This window comes from Hippoglossus hippoglossus, chromosome 10 (assembly GCF_009819705.1).
Source record: "Hippoglossus hippoglossus isolate fHipHip1 chromosome 10, fHipHip1.pri, whole genome shotgun sequence".
Classification (NCBI taxonomy): domain Eukaryota; kingdom Metazoa; phylum Chordata; class Actinopteri; order Pleuronectiformes; family Pleuronectidae; genus Hippoglossus; species Hippoglossus hippoglossus.
This window is the reverse complement of record NC_047160.1, coordinates 18,606,980-18,629,574: the sequence shown is the minus strand read 5'-3', so window position 1 is coordinate 18,629,574 and position 22,595 is coordinate 18,606,980. Positions and strand designations below refer to the sequence as shown.

At 40.6% G+C, this 22,595-nt stretch overlaps 2 protein-coding genes across 3 annotated transcripts; one reads left to right on the top strand and one right to left on the bottom strand.

Moving 5' to 3' along the window:
- Positions 1 to 735: 735 nt before the first annotated feature.
- Positions 736 to 13,402, top strand: sytl4 (synaptotagmin-like 4). Of its 2 annotated transcripts, none has more exons than XM_034598154.1 (17): positions 736 to 1,000; positions 3,295 to 3,473; positions 4,888 to 5,103; positions 5,670 to 5,779; positions 5,966 to 6,077; positions 6,181 to 6,342; positions 6,938 to 7,049; positions 7,137 to 7,227; positions 7,334 to 7,428; positions 8,841 to 8,933; positions 9,399 to 9,577; positions 9,958 to 10,060; positions 10,531 to 10,692; positions 11,297 to 11,402; positions 11,490 to 11,604; positions 11,700 to 11,908; positions 12,789 to 13,402. In XM_034598154.1, exons 2-17 carry the CDS (start codon positions 3,355 to 3,357, stop codon positions 12,935 to 12,937), a joined length of 2,133 nt encoding a protein of 710 aa, XP_034454045.1. In that variant the 5' UTR covers positions 736 to 1,000; positions 3,295 to 3,354; the 3' UTR covers positions 12,938 to 13,402. The 2 variants fall into 2 exon arrangements, with proteins under 2 accessions (XP_034454045.1, XP_034454046.1); XM_034598155.1 differs by having other exon boundaries at positions 992 to 1,125.
- srpx2 (sushi-repeat containing protein X-linked 2) lies at positions 13,165 to 22,423 on the bottom strand. The gene is made up of 10 exons (XM_034598164.1): positions 22,126 to 22,423; positions 18,881 to 18,958; positions 17,901 to 18,092; positions 16,668 to 16,844; positions 16,237 to 16,360; positions 16,036 to 16,157; positions 15,652 to 15,831; positions 15,172 to 15,305; positions 14,935 to 15,056; positions 13,165 to 14,026 (listed from the first exon to the last, which is right to left on the bottom strand). Exons 1-10 carry the CDS (start codon positions 22,169 to 22,171, stop codon positions 13,846 to 13,848), a joined length of 1,356 nt encoding a protein of 451 aa, XP_034454055.1. The 5' UTR covers positions 22,172 to 22,423; the 3' UTR covers positions 13,165 to 13,845.
- Positions 22,424 to 22,595: the final 172 nt, after the last annotated feature.

Sequence of the window (22,595 nt, the reverse complement as noted above, 5' to 3'; positions counted from 1 at the left end):
TGTTAAAAGACTGTTTTTTGCTCCTGAGTTAAGGTTATAGTTTTAAACTCTTCCTTATGGGCAGAGAATGACACTGTATAAGCATATATATTGTTATATTTCTATTGATGAAAATTATATTAGGATATTTACTGATATTGTTGTATTGCTCAGCCTGATTCTTTAGCAACTTGTAAAAGCTTTACAATGACGAGAAGGAACAATGTGGAAGAAAGTAGCTAATTTATAATTTTTATGGAAGGAGATGTTCCGGGGTTTGCTCAAAATGAAAATTACAACCACTTCATTTAAACTCTTAAGACTGTTGTAACTTTACAGGTATGGTGGCCCTGAAGAGCCAATCACAAAGGCAAACAAGAAGATACAATGGCAAATAGGGTTTGGCGATTTGACAAATATGGACTCAGCCAATTGTTATACAACAGTAAACAAGAATCCATGACACAACAGGAAAAAAAGACAACTATGCCAAAACACAACTTCAAATGAGAAAACAGAATTTAAAAAAAAAAAACAATGGCAAACAAGAATACAGTGATAAATAAGAAAACTATTTGTGTTGTGTTTTTTATTTGTTGTGGGGGTTTTTTGTGTGTTGTGTTTGCTGGTGTGTTTTCTGATTCGTGGTTTGCACTTCGGGGGCCACCATACATGGATGGAGAAGTGATCCTTGCTGCGCTTGTCTGACTTTTGAGGAAAGAGAGAAATAAAAGTCCCCTGCACTTCTCTTTCTTCGCGTGTTTCCTGAACTTTCAGTGTGTCTCTGCTGAGGCGCACGGAGCAGACACAGGGAAGCACCTGTCATGGAAACTGTGGAGAGGCGCTCCTGACTCAGTGTGCGTGTGTGTGTGTCTGTCTGTGTGCGTGTGTGTGTGTCTGCTGCAAACTTTCCTGATCTTCCGGTAGCAGAGAGTCTCTCAGTCAACACAGCAGCAGGAGGCGAGAGGAGGGAGACAGCTGACAGAGGAGCAGAGGACGAGGCGACACGTTTATTACACAGGTAAAGGAATTAGCTTGTGTTAGCAGTTAGCTCGTGTGCTACTTTTAACCTGTTTTTGTTTTTGTTGTGTTTAATGTCGCAGTGACGCGAACTGAGTAGCGGTGTGACCTCGACTTTAACAACAGGTGTGTGTGTGTGTGTGCGTGTGTTTTCTTTAATGGACTAAAGTCGTGACTTCGTTTGTTTACGCGTCAAACTTTTAACTTTAACGCAAACTGGTTTCTATAGATACGGCAAAAGTAACGTTAATTCTCCGCTGGCATCGTGACGTCAACCCAGAGCCGTGGTGTTCACAGCCAAGTTGTTTCTACGCGTTAAATGGGAGTTTCGTGTCTTTCTGTATCTGCCGACATGTTTGTCGGGATCACGTTGTTTAAACTTAAACAAACCTGTGGTTCTTAAAGTTGCATTCAAACATCAGCACTTTGCGTTGAACGTGTAAATTCTGCAATCTGAATTTCAACATTTCTATTAATCCTACAACAACTGACTCATCTCTCATTATTTGAGTTTACTACGTGGATATTCTTGTAAAGCACTTTATACCTTTGTTTGAATAGTGCTATATAAATACAGATGATGATGATTATTATTATATATTAGTGGTGGTAGTAGTAGAAGTTGTCATATTATTGACAACTTCTGGAGGATGTTTTGTTTGTTAATCAAGGAAAACATTTTATTTACATAACGTAAAGACAAACTGAGAAAAACAGTTAAAAGTGCTTATGTGAGACTTTAAATCTGAAATCCACATGAAAGACTGTAAATAGACAGCATCATACCTTTACTGGTCTTTAAGTAGTGTGTATAAGTAGTAGAAGTACAGCTCCTTACGGCTTTGTACTTTCTGAAACAGACAAAACTAAAACTTGTACATTTAGCTGAGTTTGTGTTGAAAATAGGAAACTGTGCATGTGGTGCAGTTTAAAATGTGACAAAAACCAGGATTAATGCTGAGGAAATTAACCAAAATGAACCTCAAGCTCAGAGAATTAATGTCAATTACAGTTAACACAACCCGAGACAACTACCTCCACTATGTGACCTAACTTTCTCAGCTCAATGTGCTTTTTTTTTTTTAAAAACATTTCCTCTTAAATGCCCATTATATGTTTTTCAGTTGGAGCTGTGTCTCTTGGTCATCTTGAACAGACGCACGCTCCATTTCCTTAAAGGTTTCTTAAACAAGTAACCCAGCAGGTATTATTGAACACTTGCTGGAGTCGGTTTGCCTCAGGCATTCAAACAATGAGGAAAAGAAGGTCTCTGGGTTTTTTTGCGTGCACTTTAGAATTGCAGCTTTCCCTCTAATTAGCTTCTTCACATGCACATTTTCCCTCTGACTTAATTCTCTTTGAGGCTGTTGGAAAATAAATGGAGCATGAAGTTTCAGATGGGATAGTGACAGATGATAAGCTTAATGTCGGGCTTAAACAAATGCTTGAGCTACTGAACTCCACCCGTCTCTCTGTATCCTTAGAGGGTGGGAACCCACTTGGTGTTGTTTTTGTCCGTCCCACTCAAAACAACCTTTCACCCGGGCAGAGGCTTTCTGTGGGATTTCTTAAATCCTCTGGCAGCCTGGTTCCTTTTGAGTCATTTGTCATTTTTGGAGAACCGGGCTCGGCCCAAACTTTGTTCCATAGTTGTTATCACTGATTCCTTCCCCCTTGTGAATGGAAAACATGTTTCAATGTTCCGATTACTATGAGTGACTATTTTCTGTGTGTGTGTGTGTGTGTGTGTGTGTGTGTGTGTGTGTGTGTGTGTGTGTGTGTGTGTGTGTGTGTGTGTGTGTGTGTGTGTGTGTGTGTGTGTGTGTGTGTGTGTGTGTGTGTACAAAATTTTGAATACAAGAAGGAACCATGTTGCTCTACAGCTACATGTGCAGTGAGATTTAGATAGTCAAATGAGGCAGTGTGTTCATCGCTGGCTGCAGAGAGACCTTGCAGCTCTCTCTGCATTTGTATCCCTGCAGGGCATCAAGTCACCGCATAGACCTTCTTCTATTTACTGCTGTTATTGTCATTATAGCATCACGTCTGACAGTTCTCAGACACACCAGTGTACACAACCGGCCATAACTGTGCGTGTCTTCCATGGAATCATAAGAAAACAGGCTCGGCAATAGTTATGTCAAGAGTGTTTCTCACCTCTGTAATCTTTTTTATGTTAACTTTCAGTTTTTAAAATACAGTTCTTTTTGGTATGAATTCCACCTTTTCTTGCAGTGACACAGTCAAGAGTATATTCCCGTCTGAGTCAACTCCTGATGTTGTGTTTGTCTCCAGGGGATCTTCTCAATGCGACCGTCAGTTAACTGGCACTGAGGGCTTGTTGTTGAAGGTACGATGCCCCAGGCTGCTAACATGATCAGCCTAGGCTTCTTGTCTGACTCCGAGCGGGAGCGGATCCTGGAGGTGCTGCAGCGGGACGAGGAGCTGAGGCAGGGAGAGGAGCAGCGTGTGAGGTGAGAAGAGAACATTTTCCTGTTAATTGGGCTAAATTGTGTTTAACTTGCTTTACTTTTTTCAACATCAGATTTAAGGTGTTGCTAGTGTCGTCGATTCAGAAAAGAAATACAACTTAATTGATCCCCTGCAGGGAAATTGCTTTGTGATAGTATCTCAAAATCCAGTCAGCAAAGAGGAAGTAATTGAGTAAAAAGTTCAGACTGCTATAAAATTGTACTACTAATTATAATAAATACACAGTAAGTGGATATAAATATATGTGGAAATGCAAATGTGCCACCAGCTCCTTTGTTTTACTTGGTTGAGCTGCAGGTGGTTCAGCTCACACAGTCATAATACTCTCCACTACCCTCATATTCTTTATGAGGAATGTAGGCTGAATGGTGTTAAAGGCACCGGCACTATTTTAGTCAATGAAAATATTCATTCATCACATATCTTGTTGGCACCAGTATTTCAAACAGTAGAGTCCAAGTACAGCCCAAGACAAATTTACACTGGTGTTCACATAGTGGACAACAAATATATCTTATCTTATTATTCACATTTTTGTGTGGCAGTGCACAATATTTTGATTTAAGGCTGGACCACAATTCAGTATAATCATTTATTGCATGGTCATCATGTTATGAAATTTATTAGTAATGTCACGCTAATACTGGCTAGTTCCTCTCTTTGACCTCAATTCTTTGTGGTGTAGATTTTACAAGAGGTTGTAAACATTTCTTTGAGGTTCTGCTTCACATGAGTACATCACATCAGCTACACATTCCACATGAAATATATGTTCTGTTGGATTCAGGTGTGGTGGTTTCTTTATTTTTATTTTCAGATTGATTAGGTTTATGCAACAGAGCCACCTGGTTACTTTGTGACAGAAGACAAAGGCATTATCATGCTGGAAGTGGCCGTTAGAAGATGGTCACAAATGGATGCACATGGCTACTCATGATGTCTGTTGACACCTGGCATTGAAATGCGTCCTGAATGTGTCCCCTGTGACCACATCCGTGCTCTGTATGCAAATACACACATACAACGTCATTTCTGTTTGTGAAACCACAGTCTGTTTTTACCCAGTCTGAGTTTACAGATGTGTCCATTGTCAATGTGTTTTGAATTGCAGGAATAAACAGGTTCCTCACAACAAAGATTAGAAATACTGTCAGATTTAAACTCCGTCTCATTGGTCAACCCCAGTGCTTGATTTAAACATATCATTCAACACCAAATCTAACATGTAACATTTCCCCCTGGTTTAAAGAGGAAGTGGACAGTGTGTTTCTGTGTCTGTTGCAAAGTTTTCTTACTCCTGTAGATGGCTGGCCAATGCTTGATTCACCTGTTGTGTGTGTGTGTGTGTATATATAAAACCCCAAAACTCACTGGATGATGTCATGATTGTCACAGGAAGTTGAAGACAGAGTTGCTGGACGTGAAGAGGAAAGGGGCCAAACGTGGCAGTGGAAAATACAGTCAGCGTATTTGTGGCCGATGCCTGGAGCCTCTGAGTCGACTGACTTTTTTCTCCACTCAGTGCAAGACGTGCAATCACCATGTGTGCAGCAACTGCCGAACGGGCCTCCCCGATGGATCCTGGCTGTGCTCTGTGTGCGCCAAAGAATCGTAAGACACCATTTTCTTCATGCTGTTCCTCAGACCCTCCCCGGTTTTCTATGAGTAGATTCCTGTTTTGTTTATCTTGTGCACACACGGTTGTTGGTTTCACTGTGGTTTCGCACTATTCCAAACAAGGATGTCAATGACACTGGATTAAAAATAGTCACACAAAAAAAAGATGTAAGGAGGGAAATGTATTTGAAAATAGTAAAAGATATTGTAATCAGTAATCATCAGTATTTTATACAATATTTTAATCTGACAGTTGTTTCTATTATTTTGTCCACCATGATTATACTAATGAGAAAAGGCTAAATGACAGGAATGCCTCTTTGTATAATGCAATGAGATGAATGGAGAAATTAAAATATTTGGCAGCCGTTAACAATCCAACATTTATCTGTAACTGTATCAACATGACTAATGTTAATAACAGTAATGTTCAGCATTTTGGAACATACTGATGAGCTCACAGTGTGTTGGGTAAACATTAACTACAGTGGCATTCAGTTGTTTGAATGAATGTTAATCCAGTTCACTTTAAACTTTTAAAATGTGTTTGTTTCTGCCAGGGATCTGAAGAAAAGGACAGGTGACTGGTTTTACGATCAGAGGGTCAACCGGTTCTCCGAAGCGCCAGGACACAACCTAGTGAGGGTCTCGCTCAAAAAGAAATCCCCATGTGAGTACAGGAAGAGGAAGTGGGTATCACCGTCCAACTAGGAATGTAAACAGCTCTCAGCCGAGCCCACAGTCACAGAAATCTTTAGTTCAACAGTGGAAGGAGAGAGATGTTGAAAAATGCATTAACATGAGAGCATTTTGTTTGACGGGTATGTGTGTGTGGTTTTTTTGTTCTGTGTTAAAGTGAAGAAGCGTGAGGCGACCGGAGAACAGCTGTTGAGAAATACAGAAATAAACCCAGATCCTCCCTTTCCCGTGCCTCTGCCCAGGCAGAAGAATCAAACGGACAACAAAGGGTTTGTCCTCGTTCTTTAGTTTTATCAGTATTCAAAAATGTTAACATATTTCTGAAACACTGATTAAGGACGTCTCCGCATTTTGTCAAATTTTCTCTGTCAGACATTCAAGCAAGAATTCAGTTGCTTCGAAGGAATCATTTGAATCCAAGGAGGACGTCGGGTCAAAGTTGACGTGCAGTGATACAGAGTCTGCAGAAAATGCCAGTTTAAGCAGCAATAAAACTGAGACTGAGTCCGGCCGTATGACCCCTGAGCAGCCACGGTAAACTAATCTACAGTTATTCTGAAATGTACAAACACTGCTACCCAACTTCAAACAACATTTGAGGTGAAGATAATGCAGAGATTAGCCTTCCTCCCCCACGGCTGGTCTCAGTCCGGCCTGCTCAAGTGTACGACTTGAAATCTTTAGTCTTTAATACTCTGATAATTTTAAATACGGTAAAGTTGATAAATACAAATTACATTGTAACTTGTTGTATAATGCTTTAAATTATCAGATGATTTGCGGAGTAATGACAATACTTTTTTACACATTATTAATATTGGCTTGGAATTCTAAACCTCATAGTTTCCATTAAAAGGTGTTATAAAAATGTAGAATCTTTTATTGAAGCTGCAATAAAAACAAACAAGTAATTTATTTAAAATGATGTCCTGTGTCTGACTTGAAAAATAATGATATTAACAACCATAATTATTAAAATAGACTCCACATATGATTTAAAGATATGCTGCGATTTCCAAATGCCATTTTGATTATAATGTGGATGAGGGGTAGACATCTACGCTGTATTTGTAAAGTTAAAAGCTGCCTGTTTTAACTGTATTTGATTTAATTGTATGTTGTCAACAAGGAAAGGGAAGGAGTCGCTCCAGTCCAGTCCAACAGGCTCCACTGTTTCCAGTCTGACCATCCCAGTCAAAACATGTGTCGTCACCGTCGACACCAACACAGAAGCAAACGCTGTGAGATGCTTTTAAATTAACGTGCTATCAAATTATTATATATCTTTCTTCTCTTCTGACTATGTCTCCCTTTTTCTGTCCCCACAGGCTCCAGAAGTAAAACCCGTCAGTCCGAGCTCGGAGTTGGACGTTGACAGACTTTTCAAGAAGAGCCTCAAACGAGCCCCAAAGCCTCCTGGTTAGTATCTTTATCTCACCATGTGCAGTGCAGTTGATTTTATTCCTGAATCAATTCGCAAACAATGTCTCTATACATGTGTTTAATTCACTGTTTTTACGTTTAGAGTCCGTGTCGACACTCGACCTACGCGACGGACTCGAGGCACCTGACGCCTCGATGGGCAACCGGAGTCGTTCTGTACCAGGCTTAGACGTTAAGGTGAGTTGTTTACTGAAGGAATATCTAGATTTTGATATTCTTATGCACTGCTTTTATATTTTATATTAAAGGTTAATGTCTGGCATTTAGTTAAACATTGGCCTCTGTCATTCTTTCTGTTGTGAGAGCACCAGTATAAAAAAAAAAAACTCAGTGTAGGGACACAAAACTGATCCTTGCGTATTTTACATTTTCAACCTCTCCGACACTACAACTTGTAAAGTATATTTGTGTTCAGATATTTGCATGATTGTAATATTTGTTCTGGCAGTTAACTGCTGTGTAGTTAAGAGTTTAAGAGACAATACAAAACTAGTGTGATATGAGGATTCTTATGTATGAGGAAGTGCATTGTTACTGTTAGACTGACTGAATGGGTGCGTGTGAGCATTCTTATCAGTACAATGTGGGTAAATGAATGTATGTGTTTTTAACGACTTGCATACTTTATTGTATGTCTTTAATTTATATTTAATATTTCAATTGTTTCATGTAATGGACTCTGGAAGAAAAGACCAACACAGTTAAAAGTGAGCAAAACAAACAAACTACAGAAAGATTCTTATTAAAACATTTTGTGGCCACATTTATTTGTGGTCCACTGAGGCTGAGTATTTCAGCCTCAGTGTATTTCTTACGTTGATTTGTTGAAAATCACTGGATGAGGGGAGAAACTCTCAAACTTGGCCTTTACAGTTGATGTTTCATATATCTCAACAATTTCCAACTATTTCAAGGTTCCCACATGTCCATGAAAACAGTTGACCAAATTTCCATTCATGATAAACTAATAGAAAATAGGACAAAAAGTAAAATATCCTGGAAAATGTTTGTTTTTTTAAATTATTTTCACAACTTAAGTTGCTCAAATATGTGAGTGACCGTTCAAATATTAGTCACTGTAGCTGGTTTTTATTTGTTTTAAAGATCAATGATTCTTTCTCCCCAACTTGTGGTGAGCGGTTGTATGAGCTTCATTGTGTGGTTTAGTTCCAGTATCTCCCAGCAGGTGCTGAAGACTCCACTTACTATTACTAGTTAAGTGGGATAAACTGATGAGGCTCAGTGGAAGTTAATCATCCAAAAATACTCAACTGTAACTTTGGATCTCACATTGACCTTTTCAAATTTCATTTTAAATTTGTCAGTAGATGATATGTATTTTGAGTTATTGGTGTTCAGGTGGCATTGGATTGTATAATGCATAGGATATACATTTTATTTACATAACACTTCCCAGGCATAGAGTACTAGGGGTTTAAAAAAAACCAAATATTGTAAATTACCAGATACATTTCTGGTAATCCATTGTCTTAGATGTTGCTGTTATATTTTTACAAATAATGTGAATCTCGGGTAAAACTAATCCCACTGTGTGTGTATGATTTTAAATGTCTGTTATCTCACCACAGGAAGATGACGAGGAGGATGAAGATATTGACAGCCTGGTTAGCTTTCACAAAAGGTCAATGGCATCCAGCTCCTCCAGCCTGCACAGCTCAAAGGTGAAGTATTCTCACAGCTCACGTTTACTCAACTGGAGGCTCTTTGAGGAAAATCTCTTTCAGAACAAAACTGATGTTGGATCATCTGAACGAGCATCTACAGCCTCAGGAAACCTCCAGCAAATTAGAAAGTGTGAAATCGATGTGTACAGTCAACCAACATGTCTCCATAGTAAATAAAGCTGTTACTACAGGATGACTCTCCTGCTGTCACTCTGGATTAAGATATTGACCGAAACCTTCTCTTTGTTTGTCCCTGACTCACTTTCTACACCCTCCAGTATGTTTTATGTTACATATCATTTATTTGTTTTATGTGTTATTTCTAGTTTATTCTATTTGTTCTGCAGCATTAAGCCTTTAGAGCACGTCTGTCCAATTCTAATCTAAGTGTCAATATTTGGTGCTAATGAAACAGGAATTGTTGATGATTATTCAGGTGTGTGTGTGTGTGTGTTTCCGCAGAGCGCAATGGGCAGCATGATGAGTATTTACAGTGAAGCAGGAGACTTTGACAGCGTGGAGGTGAGCGGGAACATCGTCTTCTCTATGAGCTACGACGAAGACAGCCAGAGCCTCCAGGTCTTCATCAAGGAGTGCCACGGGCTGGCTTACGCCGATGCCACACGGCAGCTTTCAAACCCGTAACTATTAAACTTATTGACTTAGCGTGGCTGTTGTGTGAATCTCCACTTGACAGAACACGTCGTCTGGAAGCACAGTTTGCTCAAGACTTCAAACTTTGCAGCGGCTGTTGCCGAACCGTGGCTCTGAGAGACATTTTTCCACTGAACACACACCCCTCAGTGATGTTAACATAGCTTTGATCTGGGTAGATAAGAGGTTGCCGTGTTTACAAAGTCGCGATAATCACGTCCCAGATGTGATTTACTGCGAGATTTCAAAGGAAATTGAATGTCAACAAATATCTTTTCACAGCATTCAATCAGGAAATTTCAGCAAAACACTGACGTGGTGCTGAGGAGAAAAACGGGTTGACCGACTTGTTATTTTTGTCTTTCAGTTATGTCAAGTGTTATCTGCTCCCCGACAAATCTCGCCAGAGCAAAAGGAAGACCACCATCAAGAGAAACACCATCGACCCCGTCTATAAAGAAACACTTAAGGTGGTGCTTTATATCTGGCTCCTCTCAGCTGCTGACCTTATCCTGTTTACTCAATGACACTCCCTGATTAGTGACCTTGCGCCGTGCCTGTTGCAAACAATGACCACACCTACAGAGCCCTTACGTTTGATATTGACGTTGCAGATTAGAATACCTGTTGTCAAATATTGATTTTTGTCTTGGCCTCTAATGTAGAGTCAGCTTGAATCAAGGGGCAAAGAAAAGTGCTGGAAAGAAAATTAGCTGGAGGAATCTATTTGTAATTTTGTAATTTTTAACTTAGATTCTTCAGGAGACTTTAACTACAACCTCCAATAAACTCTGAATTAATTTTCTGCGTTAATCAATGTTACATGATTTATTTAAAACTCCCTCAGCACCAGAGCATTATATTATAAACAGTGAGACTTCTCCATCACTGTATCATCTCTGAATCATCCACTCTCCTCCTCCTCCTCCTCCTCCTCCAGTACTCCATCAACCGCTCTCAGCTGTTCACCCGCTCCATGTTAATATCAGTGTGGCATCACGGTCGCCTCAGCCGCAACGCCTTCCTGGGAGAAGTGGAGATCCCTCTGGACTCCAGAGACCTCGACTCCCCGGACGAGGACAATGTGGCTCTGATGTCAAAGGTAGAACAGAACTTGTGTTTCTGTCTCATACTATGTGTAAAAGGTCCAGTGGAGGGGCCCCAGTGTGTTTACACTGCAAAATGCATTGTGTGTATCTATGTGGTCCAACTTACTTGCTGAATTCATTTTTGCCCCACTATGATGTTGGGGGATTTAGTAATCAGATCCGTCTCTCATCAATTAGTGTCCGGAGCAGAACCTCACCAGAAGCAGAAGATCCTTTTGTAATTTTTTCATGAAACCATTTTGTTTATCAAGTAGTTAAAACAGTTTTTATTTTATTTTGGCAGCTGTTTAAAAAAGGACATAAAAATACGTGGGTTATGTTTAAGGTCACTAGAAAGTGGGTTTCCATTATATATTTTCATGTGATGTATATAGAAATAAATTGCCATGTTCACGAATCTTAGTAAATATGGTTGTTCAGTATTTATCATTATGGTGAATGGAATTTTTTCCCACCCTGCATTAGCCTCAGCCGACCAGTATTATTGTTAGTCAGGTTTTAGTGCTGATACCTGTTTGTTAGGAAAGATAACATGTTTACTGTGTTGTTGTGTGAGATCCTTCCGTGTCCTAATTCTCATGTACTTGTATCAAACAGGCAGCCTCCACTGCACAGACTTCAGCTTTTGCTCAGTATAAAGGAGAGTTGGTCATCTCCTTGAAGTACGTCACATCTAAAAAGCCAGCGACTGAGAAAACCAAAGGTAAAAGTCCGATAAGAAAACTGCATTTAGTTCTGACTGTCTCATACGCTTAGCCTCAAATTCATCAGAGTGTCTTCTCTTCTTCAGTCAAGAAAAGAGAATCGGCGACTGAACACAGGGGAGAACTGCACATCTTAATTAAAGAGGCAAAGAATTTGATGGCAATGCAACCAGGAGGGACATCAGATAGCTTTGTGAAGGGGTTAGTGATCATCTGTCAACTCTCACAACCCACTCACGTGTTTTCATTAGAGCGTTTTACCTTTATAAACCCACTCTGTGTTTGTGGTTCTGCAGATACTTGTTCCCAACGAAAGGGAAGAGCACAAAGAGGAAGACTCCAGTCGTAAAGAAGAACCTGGACCCCCACTACGACCACACGTTCGTGTACAAGGACCTGGCTCTGGAGCAGCTGAGGGAGATGTGTCTGGAGCTGACTGTGTGGGACAAGGAGGCCATGCTGACCAATGAATTCCTAGGAGGGGTCCGCCTCAGCTCGGTAAAAGGTAGGAAACTGAAAGAATCCAATAAATCCAGATATTTCATATGTTGCATGAAAGACAGTTTCTTTAAAATTCTCAGATATTCCTCCGTTTGTAGTTTCTGTGTGTGTTTCTTAGACTGTTCAGTGAGATCTTGTTGACCTAGTGCTCTGGCAGATTAACTGTATCGTATTTATATTGTAAACACAATAATACACCTTTTGTCCATATAAATATTGAAACTGTTTTTTCTTGCTGCTCACGCTGGCTTTGAGAAGATCCTCCTCTAAAGCAATTTGAGTGTCGTGTGATGGGGACAGAATTTCTCCTCCTTTCATTAAACAGTTATTCAGAACTGTATTTAAATCTGATGATGTTGTTTAAGCAGTTTTACTTAAATCTAGGAAGTGCACATATTCCAGGGTTGCAGCCGTTTTAGTTGAAAACTCCCACAAAAACAGTGAAACACAAAAAGGGGGATTTTGGAGGAACTTTGGAAGAAATACTTGGGGGTGGGGGGGGGACTTGGGAATATATGTCTGCACAAAACAAAGACTGGATTTTTCTTTTAGCTTTTGTCTCGAAAAACTGTGTTCAGATCCTGTTTTGGAACCAGTGAGGGACTCTTTAACTTTGTTCAGCCTCTAACCCCCATGACACATTAACAGTGGAATGAAGGTTGAAAAAAAAGTCTCCATGAAAAGAGAAAGTAACGCTTTCTTTTCTACTTTTATTAGTTTTATTGCCTAAGCTTAAATTGCCTTTACGAGAAGGACATGCTTAATTTTGTTTTACTGCCGAAGCCCCTCCCCAGTGTGACAATTAAGAGCGTTAAAGGAGTTTGGCATCGTTATTAATAACGGCTAACTCTGCACTAATGCTGCACTTATCGTCACCCCTGCAGGCACTGTTAAAATAAGCAAGGAGGAAGTGGAAATGGACTCGGTCGGCGAGGAGGTCAGTATGTGGGAGAAGATGATGCAGTACCCCGACTCGTGGGCAGAGGGAACTCTTCCACTGCGATCCACTATGCGGAAGGAGGAGGGCAAATGAGGACGGCAGCGCAGCCCTGGACCTTCAGGGAAAAGAGACTGAGAAGAGGAGAAGCTGTGACCTCTGAGACGAAAGTGAGATTAATGAGGAATGTGGATTTGTTTTATTTCATCAGACTCATCAGTTTACTGGCCTCCTGAACAACAGACATCTGTTCACACCCCCTCACACACACGCTGCAGACTGGTGTTACTGCTGGAAATGGGCCATGTCTTTAATCCAAGAGCATTGACACAGTCGTTTTATGTTTTTTTTTTAATTCAGGCTTCATACATTAAAATTATGCACAGCACTTAGCACAGAAACGGGGTCACAAATGTGTTTCTTTATAGTTGTATACAGAATTTGTGTTGTTGCATTCTACAAATTGTGCTTAGTTTAATCTACAACATTTTATTTTGCACAAATATTATCACATAAAATTATATTTATATAAAACGAATAAAGTCTAACTTGAAATTGTTACATTTGTTTTTTATCTCAATTATATATGTTTACCTCAAAGTTGCCTTAAATATTCTGGCCCCCCCCCCCCCCCAAGAGAAACCCAGGACATGGTTGATTATCTCAGCTCTGCATTTCACCTCAATCCCTGCTGGATGTTCCTGAGTCTTCTGTCGCAGTGGTTATCATTTATGTGTTAAAGTTCTAGTTAAATATTAGTTTAAATGTTTTCTGTATCAGTGGTGGCCTCCATGCCTTCAGCTGATGACTTGATATAGAGAAAACAGTGCTATCTCTTCAGTGTTGTATAACGATCACATGTAAACAGGAGGAACGGCCTTCTCGTCCTGTTTTCCCCTTCTTCATGTTCCGCTGGATCTGGCTTCTGGGTGTTTGTCCTTCCTCATGTTGTTATAGTTCTACTGATGAGTTTATCGCTGTGGCAACCGGAGGGTCTGATTGAGTTAATCGCAGAAGTCTCTGTGGAGCTCGAGCCTCTCTCGCTCCTCCTCGTCCAGCAGGAAGCCGTCGATGTAGGAGAACAGCTCGTCCGACGCCATCGGGGTGATGAAGCGCTCTCGGTCCAGCCCGAGCTTGTCAAGCAGCACCATGCTGAAGTAGGACCTGGAGATTCTGAATACTTGTCTGCAGAGAAATGATACAGCAATTAAAGGGACAGTCCACCGTCTCATACTGTGATGTTAAAGTGGTTATAGTTAATAATAAGTAATTGGTTTTATTTTGACAACAAGGCCCAAAAATGTCCTTGTTATCTCATATCTACTTCTTCTTTGATGATTTTTGCCTACATTTCTCAGAGTGCTTTACACTATACTGAAAGAATGTGCCTGTTGTGCAGCTCTCACTCAGCTGTGGGGTTTGTGTGTCAGTGCAGAGACTGAAGGAAGAAACTCTGGGAGAGATTTTCCAGAGTCTGGAAAAAGTGAGCAGTGCCCCTTACTCAAATTTCACAGTTGGTGGAAAGAAGCTGTATCTTTGCCTCTTGTTAAATGGATCAGTGCCGACACGGTTGTGTCTCCTGTCTGGTGCAGAATGGATTTTAAAAGCCCCTGATTCTCATAGGAACTGAATCCAGATGTCTGCTGTTGATGTTGTTGTGTCGGTTCTGTCAAAATCCCATTACTGCGACCCTGGATTGACTGTGCTACTAACACTGTTAATCTTTCCAGGGGAGTTTTTCCTTTTAACATCAAACTAACAAAGACTCCCTTTATGTTAGGAGGCTCCTGACATTTTAATAGAGCAGTGGTTCTCAAGCTGAGGGGTGGGGCCCCTGGGGGGCTGACTGCCACTGCAGAGAGTGGGGGGGAAATATGACTCGTGGGGAAATAAACCAAGAAGAGTTTACTAAAAACTCTTTATTATCAGTTGCTTCCTCATCATTATTAATGATTGATAAAGATTGTGGGAGGGAGGGGTTGAACTTGAACTCTGCCAGAAACTGAGTTAAATGTTCTACTAAACTGACATTTTCCCCCAGAATGTACCATAAACCTCCTGAATAACTAAGTGGTGAAGTATCTGACCATTACCTCAATCCCTCGATGACTTCAGAGCCAAGCAGACTTTCTTTAATTCGACCCGTCTCTCGAGGCGGGGAGCCCAGGAGCTCGATCACGGTCACCTGTCGCAGGTCTAATCCACAGTCTGATTTCTGGTGGAAAACAGAGAAAACAGATTTTTTTAGTTTCTTGATGTTTGTTAAACTTTATCAGAAACTGTCAGTATTGTGTGGAGATGAATGTTAAGTCAACAACAGGTTCCCTCACTTGAATCATGATGTTCTGCAGTTTGTAGTCGGAGTCAGAGATGTTGGGCGCAGACAGGATCAGCAGCCTCCTCTTCTCGTAGAACTGATCCAGGAGAGCTGAAGTTGTTTTTACATCGGATTTAATCTCCATCGCTACGAACACACAATGAAATCCTGCATTTAAACCTTATATACACCATGAATACTGTTGTGTATTGTATATGTCAGTGATAGAAAGTACATGCACTTCAAGTACAACTTTAAGGTTTTATACTTCTACTCAACAACGATTCAGAGGGAAATATTGAACTTTTTACACCACTACATTTGTTTCACGGCTAAATACTATTAATACTTTAAAGTACATTTTCAAATGCAGTACTGTTGATTGTAGTGGTGTATCGTATTTTCACATTGCTGCACTAATACTTTTCCTGAAGTAAAGGACCTGAGTGCTTCTTCCACCACTAGTACACGCAGTATTTGCAGTTGTACACACCAACACACTCGGCTGCATTTCTGTCCCAGTTGCGGCTGAACTTGCAGACGCGACTCGACACCCCCCTCAGCTCATATCCTCCATCGCAGTGGTATTCACATGTTGCACCGTAGTTATTCCCATCAGAGGAACAGGTGAGGTAGCCATGCAGGGGGGTAGGTAGTACTGGACATCGTCTCACTGTGAGGAGAACATCATGGTAACAAAACAAAGATCCAGCTGACATCCTGCAAGTTATAAAGCTGCCTCCAGTTAATCTGTCGGGTTTAAACTCATTCAAATAACATTTTATGGGTATGGCACCATATCACAGCATTCATTATCTCAAAGCACTTAGTATTTTTCCATGAACTGCTTTATGAATATCAAGGTTCATGATCTCACCCTCAACTCTGACAAAGAACTTGCAGGCGGCTCTGTTCCTGGCTTGATCGAACACTTTGTAGCGGATAACATTTACTCCTTCTTTAAAGTCAGAGCCCGACAGCTGGTCCACTAATATTACCCTGCAGAGACACAAGTGAAGACCAAAAGGTTAAACTCCATTTAAACAAGAGACAGAGGTAAAGGAACTTAGTGACATACTCAAGTGATTTATCAGCGGTATCTTTGGCAGCGGGGGGGTCCCAGGTGACCCTGGCAGTGAGTTTCCCCGGATCAGCGACCTTGAGTCTGGACAGAGGACACCTGATCTTTGGGGGATCGGTATCTGAAAGGAACAGTAAGAATAACACTGGAGATATTAGAGGAAGGAAATTGGTTTGAACGGGAACACATGGAAGCCCAGAGCAGCCTGTGAAGAGACATCAGAGCACAGAGAACAGTTTGAATTCAGTCCAGAGAACAGAGGAGCAGGAAATATGCTTGATATTATGAGAGTGGACACTGGGACGTGCAGCTTGTGAAAGAATGATGGGAAACTGCACAGCAACGCAGATGGACTCAATTCAGGTCCATGTTATGACGGCGAGTTTGAACATGTGGTTCGTTTTACATGCACAGTAGCGGTGGTGTACCTAAACAGTCCGGTTGCCCTCCGCTCCACGACCCCCCGTGCTGACAGGTGCGTGAGTGCTCCCCCTGGATGCTATAGCCGGGGTCGCAGGTGAATTCACACCTGGAGTCCACCACAAAGCCCTGAGTGCAGGAGTATCTGCCTTGTGGGATGAGTGGCAGCACGTGGCAACGCATTTCTGAAGAAGAGCAGAAGAGAAAACGGTCAGAGAATCAGGGAGAATCTTTAAGAGTGAGGCTGCGTCAACAAATCCCATAAAAGACCAAAATCAACAATGAGTGGGTCCAACTCAATACTTCCAACTTCCCCTGTCTCGACCCCACACACTAAGAAATTGTCATTTTTTTAACTGCAATATTATGGGAAAGTAATGAAAGAACTGTAATGACATTGACAGAAATGAACTAATACTAAAGTATTAAGGTTTTCTTTCTGCGTTTAACTGTAAAATTAGTGTATTTAAATGCGCCAAAAATACCATTATTTTCCAGATATTTTGTTTATAATTAACATTACAAGCTGTTATTTAATGGTGGTTTCTACATGATATCTAAGCTTTAATGTTTTTTTACATTTATTTTGTATTAAATGACAATAATTTCCTTGATAGAGAAATCCTTTAACTATAAAATAACAGCCATATAATTTAGTTGTGGTACGTGCTTAATCTGTAATTTTACGTTTTTTAAATGTTACAGTATTCTGTTTTTTGCCGGTTAAAATCTGGCCACAAGGGTGCCAGATTTTTTGACCGGATTTGTTTTTACAGTGCAGGCCAAGTCATTCCTACTGAGGATGTAAATTTTTCTGAACTATCCAGAATTTAATATAAAAATGTTCAAAAAGGTGAAATATTTCCTAATTTCCTGGACACTAGGTTTGACCAGATGTTACGTAACACGTGATGCAGTTGTGGGGGACTTTTTTCAATTATTAGACATTTTGAATCTGCAGGATTCTGTATGAGGAATCACTCAAAATATGTCTTTTCTTATGGCAATGATGGTACATGCAGTGAAACAATGTGGCTCACAGATGCCTTAAATAAAAGAGTTTTATCATTAATGGAGTTCCATGGTGCAGAGTAATAAACTTTAATAGGCTTTGAAACCACAGACAGTTCTTCAGCAGCATCAGTTCACTGTTGCTTTTGGTCTTTACGTTTGTTGATAATAACAAAACACAAAACATCCCATAATGTGTCCCCATGTGTGATGGTGAGGTCTCCACATACTGCGGCAGTAGGCGGTCCCCGACCAGCGGCGGCTGGCGAGGCACTGGAGGGAGCTCCTCCCCACCAGCCTGTATCCCCGGTCACAGCTCATCTCACAGCGGGTGCCCAGCGTGCTCTTGTAGGCGGGGCCCCGAGGAGAGTAGCAGGTCACCTCCCCATTGGTCAGACCCGGAGAATGGCACCAGTAAGGTTCTGATAATTTAGCAAATGAAATGTCAGATTTTATCACAATGACCCCAAACGTTAAATAAAAATAAACCCCTGTCAAGATTACACAGAAACCGACACAACATATTTCCATTTCCCAGAAAACAATTCATGGATCTTGATGAAAAACATCAGGCACATTTAGGGGACCGATATCTTTGGGTGTGTGAAGTTTGGTGCAGCCTGATTGAACTGGAAGGGGCAGTTGGGCCTTGGCGGAGGTCAAACTTGGTTAAATTCTATAAAAGCATAACACAACATGATGAAATTGCAAAAATTGTTTCCAAATTGAGGTCACATATGTGCAAATTCAAGCTAGAGGGGTAAAGATAATACCAGGATTGTGCTGTTATATATTATTATTCTGATCAATGACCTGTATCCAAGAGCTATCACACATATCACTTTTTACATCTGCATGAATACCAATAGATTTATGTTTTTAAAAAATCATACGGATTCATAAACACATTAAAAAACAGTATTATCTTGTATCTATCTTGTTTAGCTTAAAAACTCAGACTTATAGTCTATATTAATGTATGTCCTAATATAAATAACTGTATTTATAGCAATTTTTTAGTCTTAATAGTAATAATAATAATAGTAACAGTACAGTTTTGCCATTTGTCGATTCACACACATTCATACAGTGCATCTATCTGCAGCACTTTTCTCTAACACACTTCAGTCACACACCAGTGAAACGGCCATCAGTGATATCTTGGACACTTCCGCAGAATGGGGGGGGGGGGGGGGGGTTAAATACGCACCTTTGTAGTCTAGTTGCGGAGCATTGTCGTCCTCTGTAAAGTCATTGTAGCCGTCATCCACTGTTGTACCGGAGCCAGCTGAAACAGAACAAAGAACACATGTCAGACATGTTGGAAGTGGAAGCTTCTGTACCCAGAGTGTTGTGTGATTCTCCCCCTGCAGCACAGTCTCATTTCCATAACTTCCCTCTCAGGTTTCCTCTCACACACGCTCAGTAACATTCCAGTGCACACACACCTGGATTTGCAATCTGGGACTCTGAGGGGAAGCTCCTGCAAGTTTCCAACCTGAGAGGTAGACTGAGAAAACATGTCAATCTCGCAAATGGTGGAAAGATTTTTGTTGTTTTTTTTAAGGGAACAGAAAAAAATGTGGATGTGAGTCAAGAAAGTGTGCAAGACGACTATTGTAGTGGTTTTCTGGCCCTCGCTTTATTGTGAAATGTTTAGCTGGACACAGTCTTCACCACAAATTAGGACAAACTGCTTGTTTTGATTACTCTGTTGGCGACGCTCCCGCTCACTCATCTCTTTCCATGTAAAAAAAGGAGCGTGGCTCGTGTGCTGAGTTTTGTCTGAATCATTCTTTCAGCACAATAAACCCTTGTCTCTGCCATCCTCCGCCCTCAGCTGCTGTGGTTCAGCCACTCTATTTTTTGTGATATCCTGAAAATGACTCTGTGTTTAGAGCCAAGAGCCAAATTTTCCAGTGTGTCAACCTCCGCCCTCGTCTCAAGTCAGTTCCTGTGCTGCTTCCTTTGCTTCGGCTCCATTTTTTGCATGTTTTTTGGCCCAATTGCCCTCAAACAAATCAAGTCCTCACAGGTTAACACTGTGTTTTATTAATAATGATGCTTCATTTGACTTTCCTGCTCTGGAGGCTGCCCTGGGTTGTTCCAGTGACGTGTGGGTTAAAACTTCCATCAGCGTTTTTCTCATAATGAGCCCAGTGTTCCACTCAGAAAGCTCGTACATAGAATTATTCACAGAGGAAATAAACAGACGCAGCCCATCACCGGGATGGTCTGCACTGCTGGGCCGAAGCAGAGACGCTGATTGACCTGCACCAGCATGCATACAAATATTCAAATGCAGGTAAAACTACTGCAGAGGTGAAGATAAATACTTGTACTTTACTAGACCTTTTCATTCAACATCATATTTCTACTCCACATTGCAGAGGAGAATATTGTTCTATATAAAATACTATATTTAATTTGCAGCTTTAGCTACTTGTGTCTTTTCAGATTAAGATTCCACCTGAAATATGATAAAACCAATGCACAGTTAAAGATTAAGCCAGTTGTCCTATAGGGTCATTGAACAGGCCCACCAGATATATAAATATATATGTCCAAGATACAAGAGCCTATGTACGAAGTGAACATTAATATTTCTTGTTTGACAATAGTAGAACTCATAAAGGATGCACAAAGACACTCAAAATGACACAAGACAACATGTCTCTGTTGGTCTTTTACCTGTGTGCCCAGGGTGTTGATGCCCTGAAGTGCAAATCACAACAAAAAATAGGAAAACACAACAGCAAATAAAAAAAACAACAACAAAACCCAAAACACAGAGCAGCAAATAAGAAAACACATTGGCTAATTACATCCTAAAAAAGGTTGTTTTTCTTATTTGTTATGTTTTGTGATTTGCTTTTGGTGTTTTTCTGTTTGTTGTGATGTGTCATTCTTTCAATGGCTCCCACTATGATTTGGCTTGTAGGGCTTCAACTAGCAACTATTTCCATTAGTATTTTGATTAATCTGCACATTATTTATCAGTTTATCTTCATATCTGTGTCAGACAAAGCTCACATCTTCTTCAGATGTCTCGTTTCGTCCGAACAACAGCTCAACCCCCAAAGATCTAAAGCGTCCCCAAAGCAACAAATCCAAATATGTAAAAACAAAATGGTGCAGAATTCCACAACACTGACACACACTGTGCATCAGACACCACTCAGAGAAGTGACTCTACCTCGGACACATGACTCACCCACTCACACCCGAGGAAGGTGTGGAGTGGGTTTCATCTGTCTGTGATGACAGAGCAGAGATAATAACCTGCATCTTTTCTCCTCCACTCATCATCTGAAGCTTGTGGGCGGATCTCAGGTCCCGTCGTTGTCTTGCAGGATTAAATGGAGGCTGGAGCGCGCTCGGCCCAGAGGGGGGGGCTCCTCGGTAATTAGCTGCCACTGATTGGAGCCGAGCTGTAATTAAGCTGCCTGGTCAACACAGCAGAGGGAAGCGTCAGCTGCAGCTACGGCTTAGTTCAGATTCTTCATAACTGGAGTGTGGCCAGTTGCATGTTGGGAGGTGTTGTGAACGAGCTGCCTCCCAGCTCCTCATTCCTGAAGGGAGGAGTGGGTCCGTCTGCTTTCACCCAGTCACCTCAAACATTCTGCACATCTGCATCTCATACAGTTGTTATTACAGCGGGGATGAAAGCAGGCCCCCAGATGCAGGGATGTCACATGACTTTCTTCAACTGTCTCCAGTGAAATATTATATAATAGAGAAATGTACAGTATCAAAGTACATTGAATACTGAACTTGAGTATTTATATGTCATGCTAATTTACACTTTTATTTGAGTATAGTCATTTTCTATCTGTTTATTTATGTTTTTTAATGAGTGTTGTTGTTTAACTAGTTACTTTATAAATTCAGATTTTTACATTTGAAGAGTTTATAGACTATGATTTATCCAGATTGACTTTAGGCCTATATCAAATTAAAACCAATAGGTGTCCCAAAGGAAATGTAATTAGATTGTATTAAGATTGAATGAGTTCACCTTTTGAATTGTGATAATTTTCTGCTTTAGTCATTTTAAATGACAGTAAAATGAGTAATTTGTGGGTTTCCCTTCACAAATCAGGAAATTGATCGATAACAATGAACTAAATAATAATAATCAATTGCAGCCTGACATGAAAAACTGTAGTTTAAACCTCAACCAACACAATGATGCCACTACTTCATCAAAATAACAAACCAATCATAGGATACCGTAAAGTCCAAGTAGCCTATTACATCCACAGTATATTTACTTTTACTAAATACTACATATACTAACATACTGTAACTTAAATAACATTTTTAACATTTTGTACTTTTACTTAAGTTAAGTATCTGAGTACTTTTTCCACCATGTTACACATATACACTATAATACAAACATATTATTGAAGAACTTGATGACTTGACTAAAGGGGTTTTCCTTGGACTCACCTGTGAAGAATAAACTGGACACAGCAACAAAGCAGCTGAGGATCATGTCAGAAACACAAAGATGAAACTTCTCCTGCTGAACCGAAGTTTCCCTGAGGTCTGAGCTTCAGGTTCCAAAGTCCCGCAGATAATAAAAGGACCAAGAACAAAGATACGATCCACAGAAAGTTCTCAACTGAAACCAGACGCGTCTTTTTCTACAAACTTCACTTCATCGCTGAAGACAATGAGCGTCTCGTCACTGCAGAGTCTCCGCAGCTTTTAAAGAAATGATCCTTCTAGGCCACGATGACAGAGAACCACCGCTGGGTGGCGCTACCGGACTTCTCATGTGTGTGTTTTCGCCTGACGTCCGAGAGAAGGACTGAAGTGACGACAGAGCCATTTCATCAAAGAAAATAAGAAACAAAGGGGAAAAGAAAGATCAACAAAAAACTTCAAACAACTTCTAGAAAGTGAAAATAGACAAC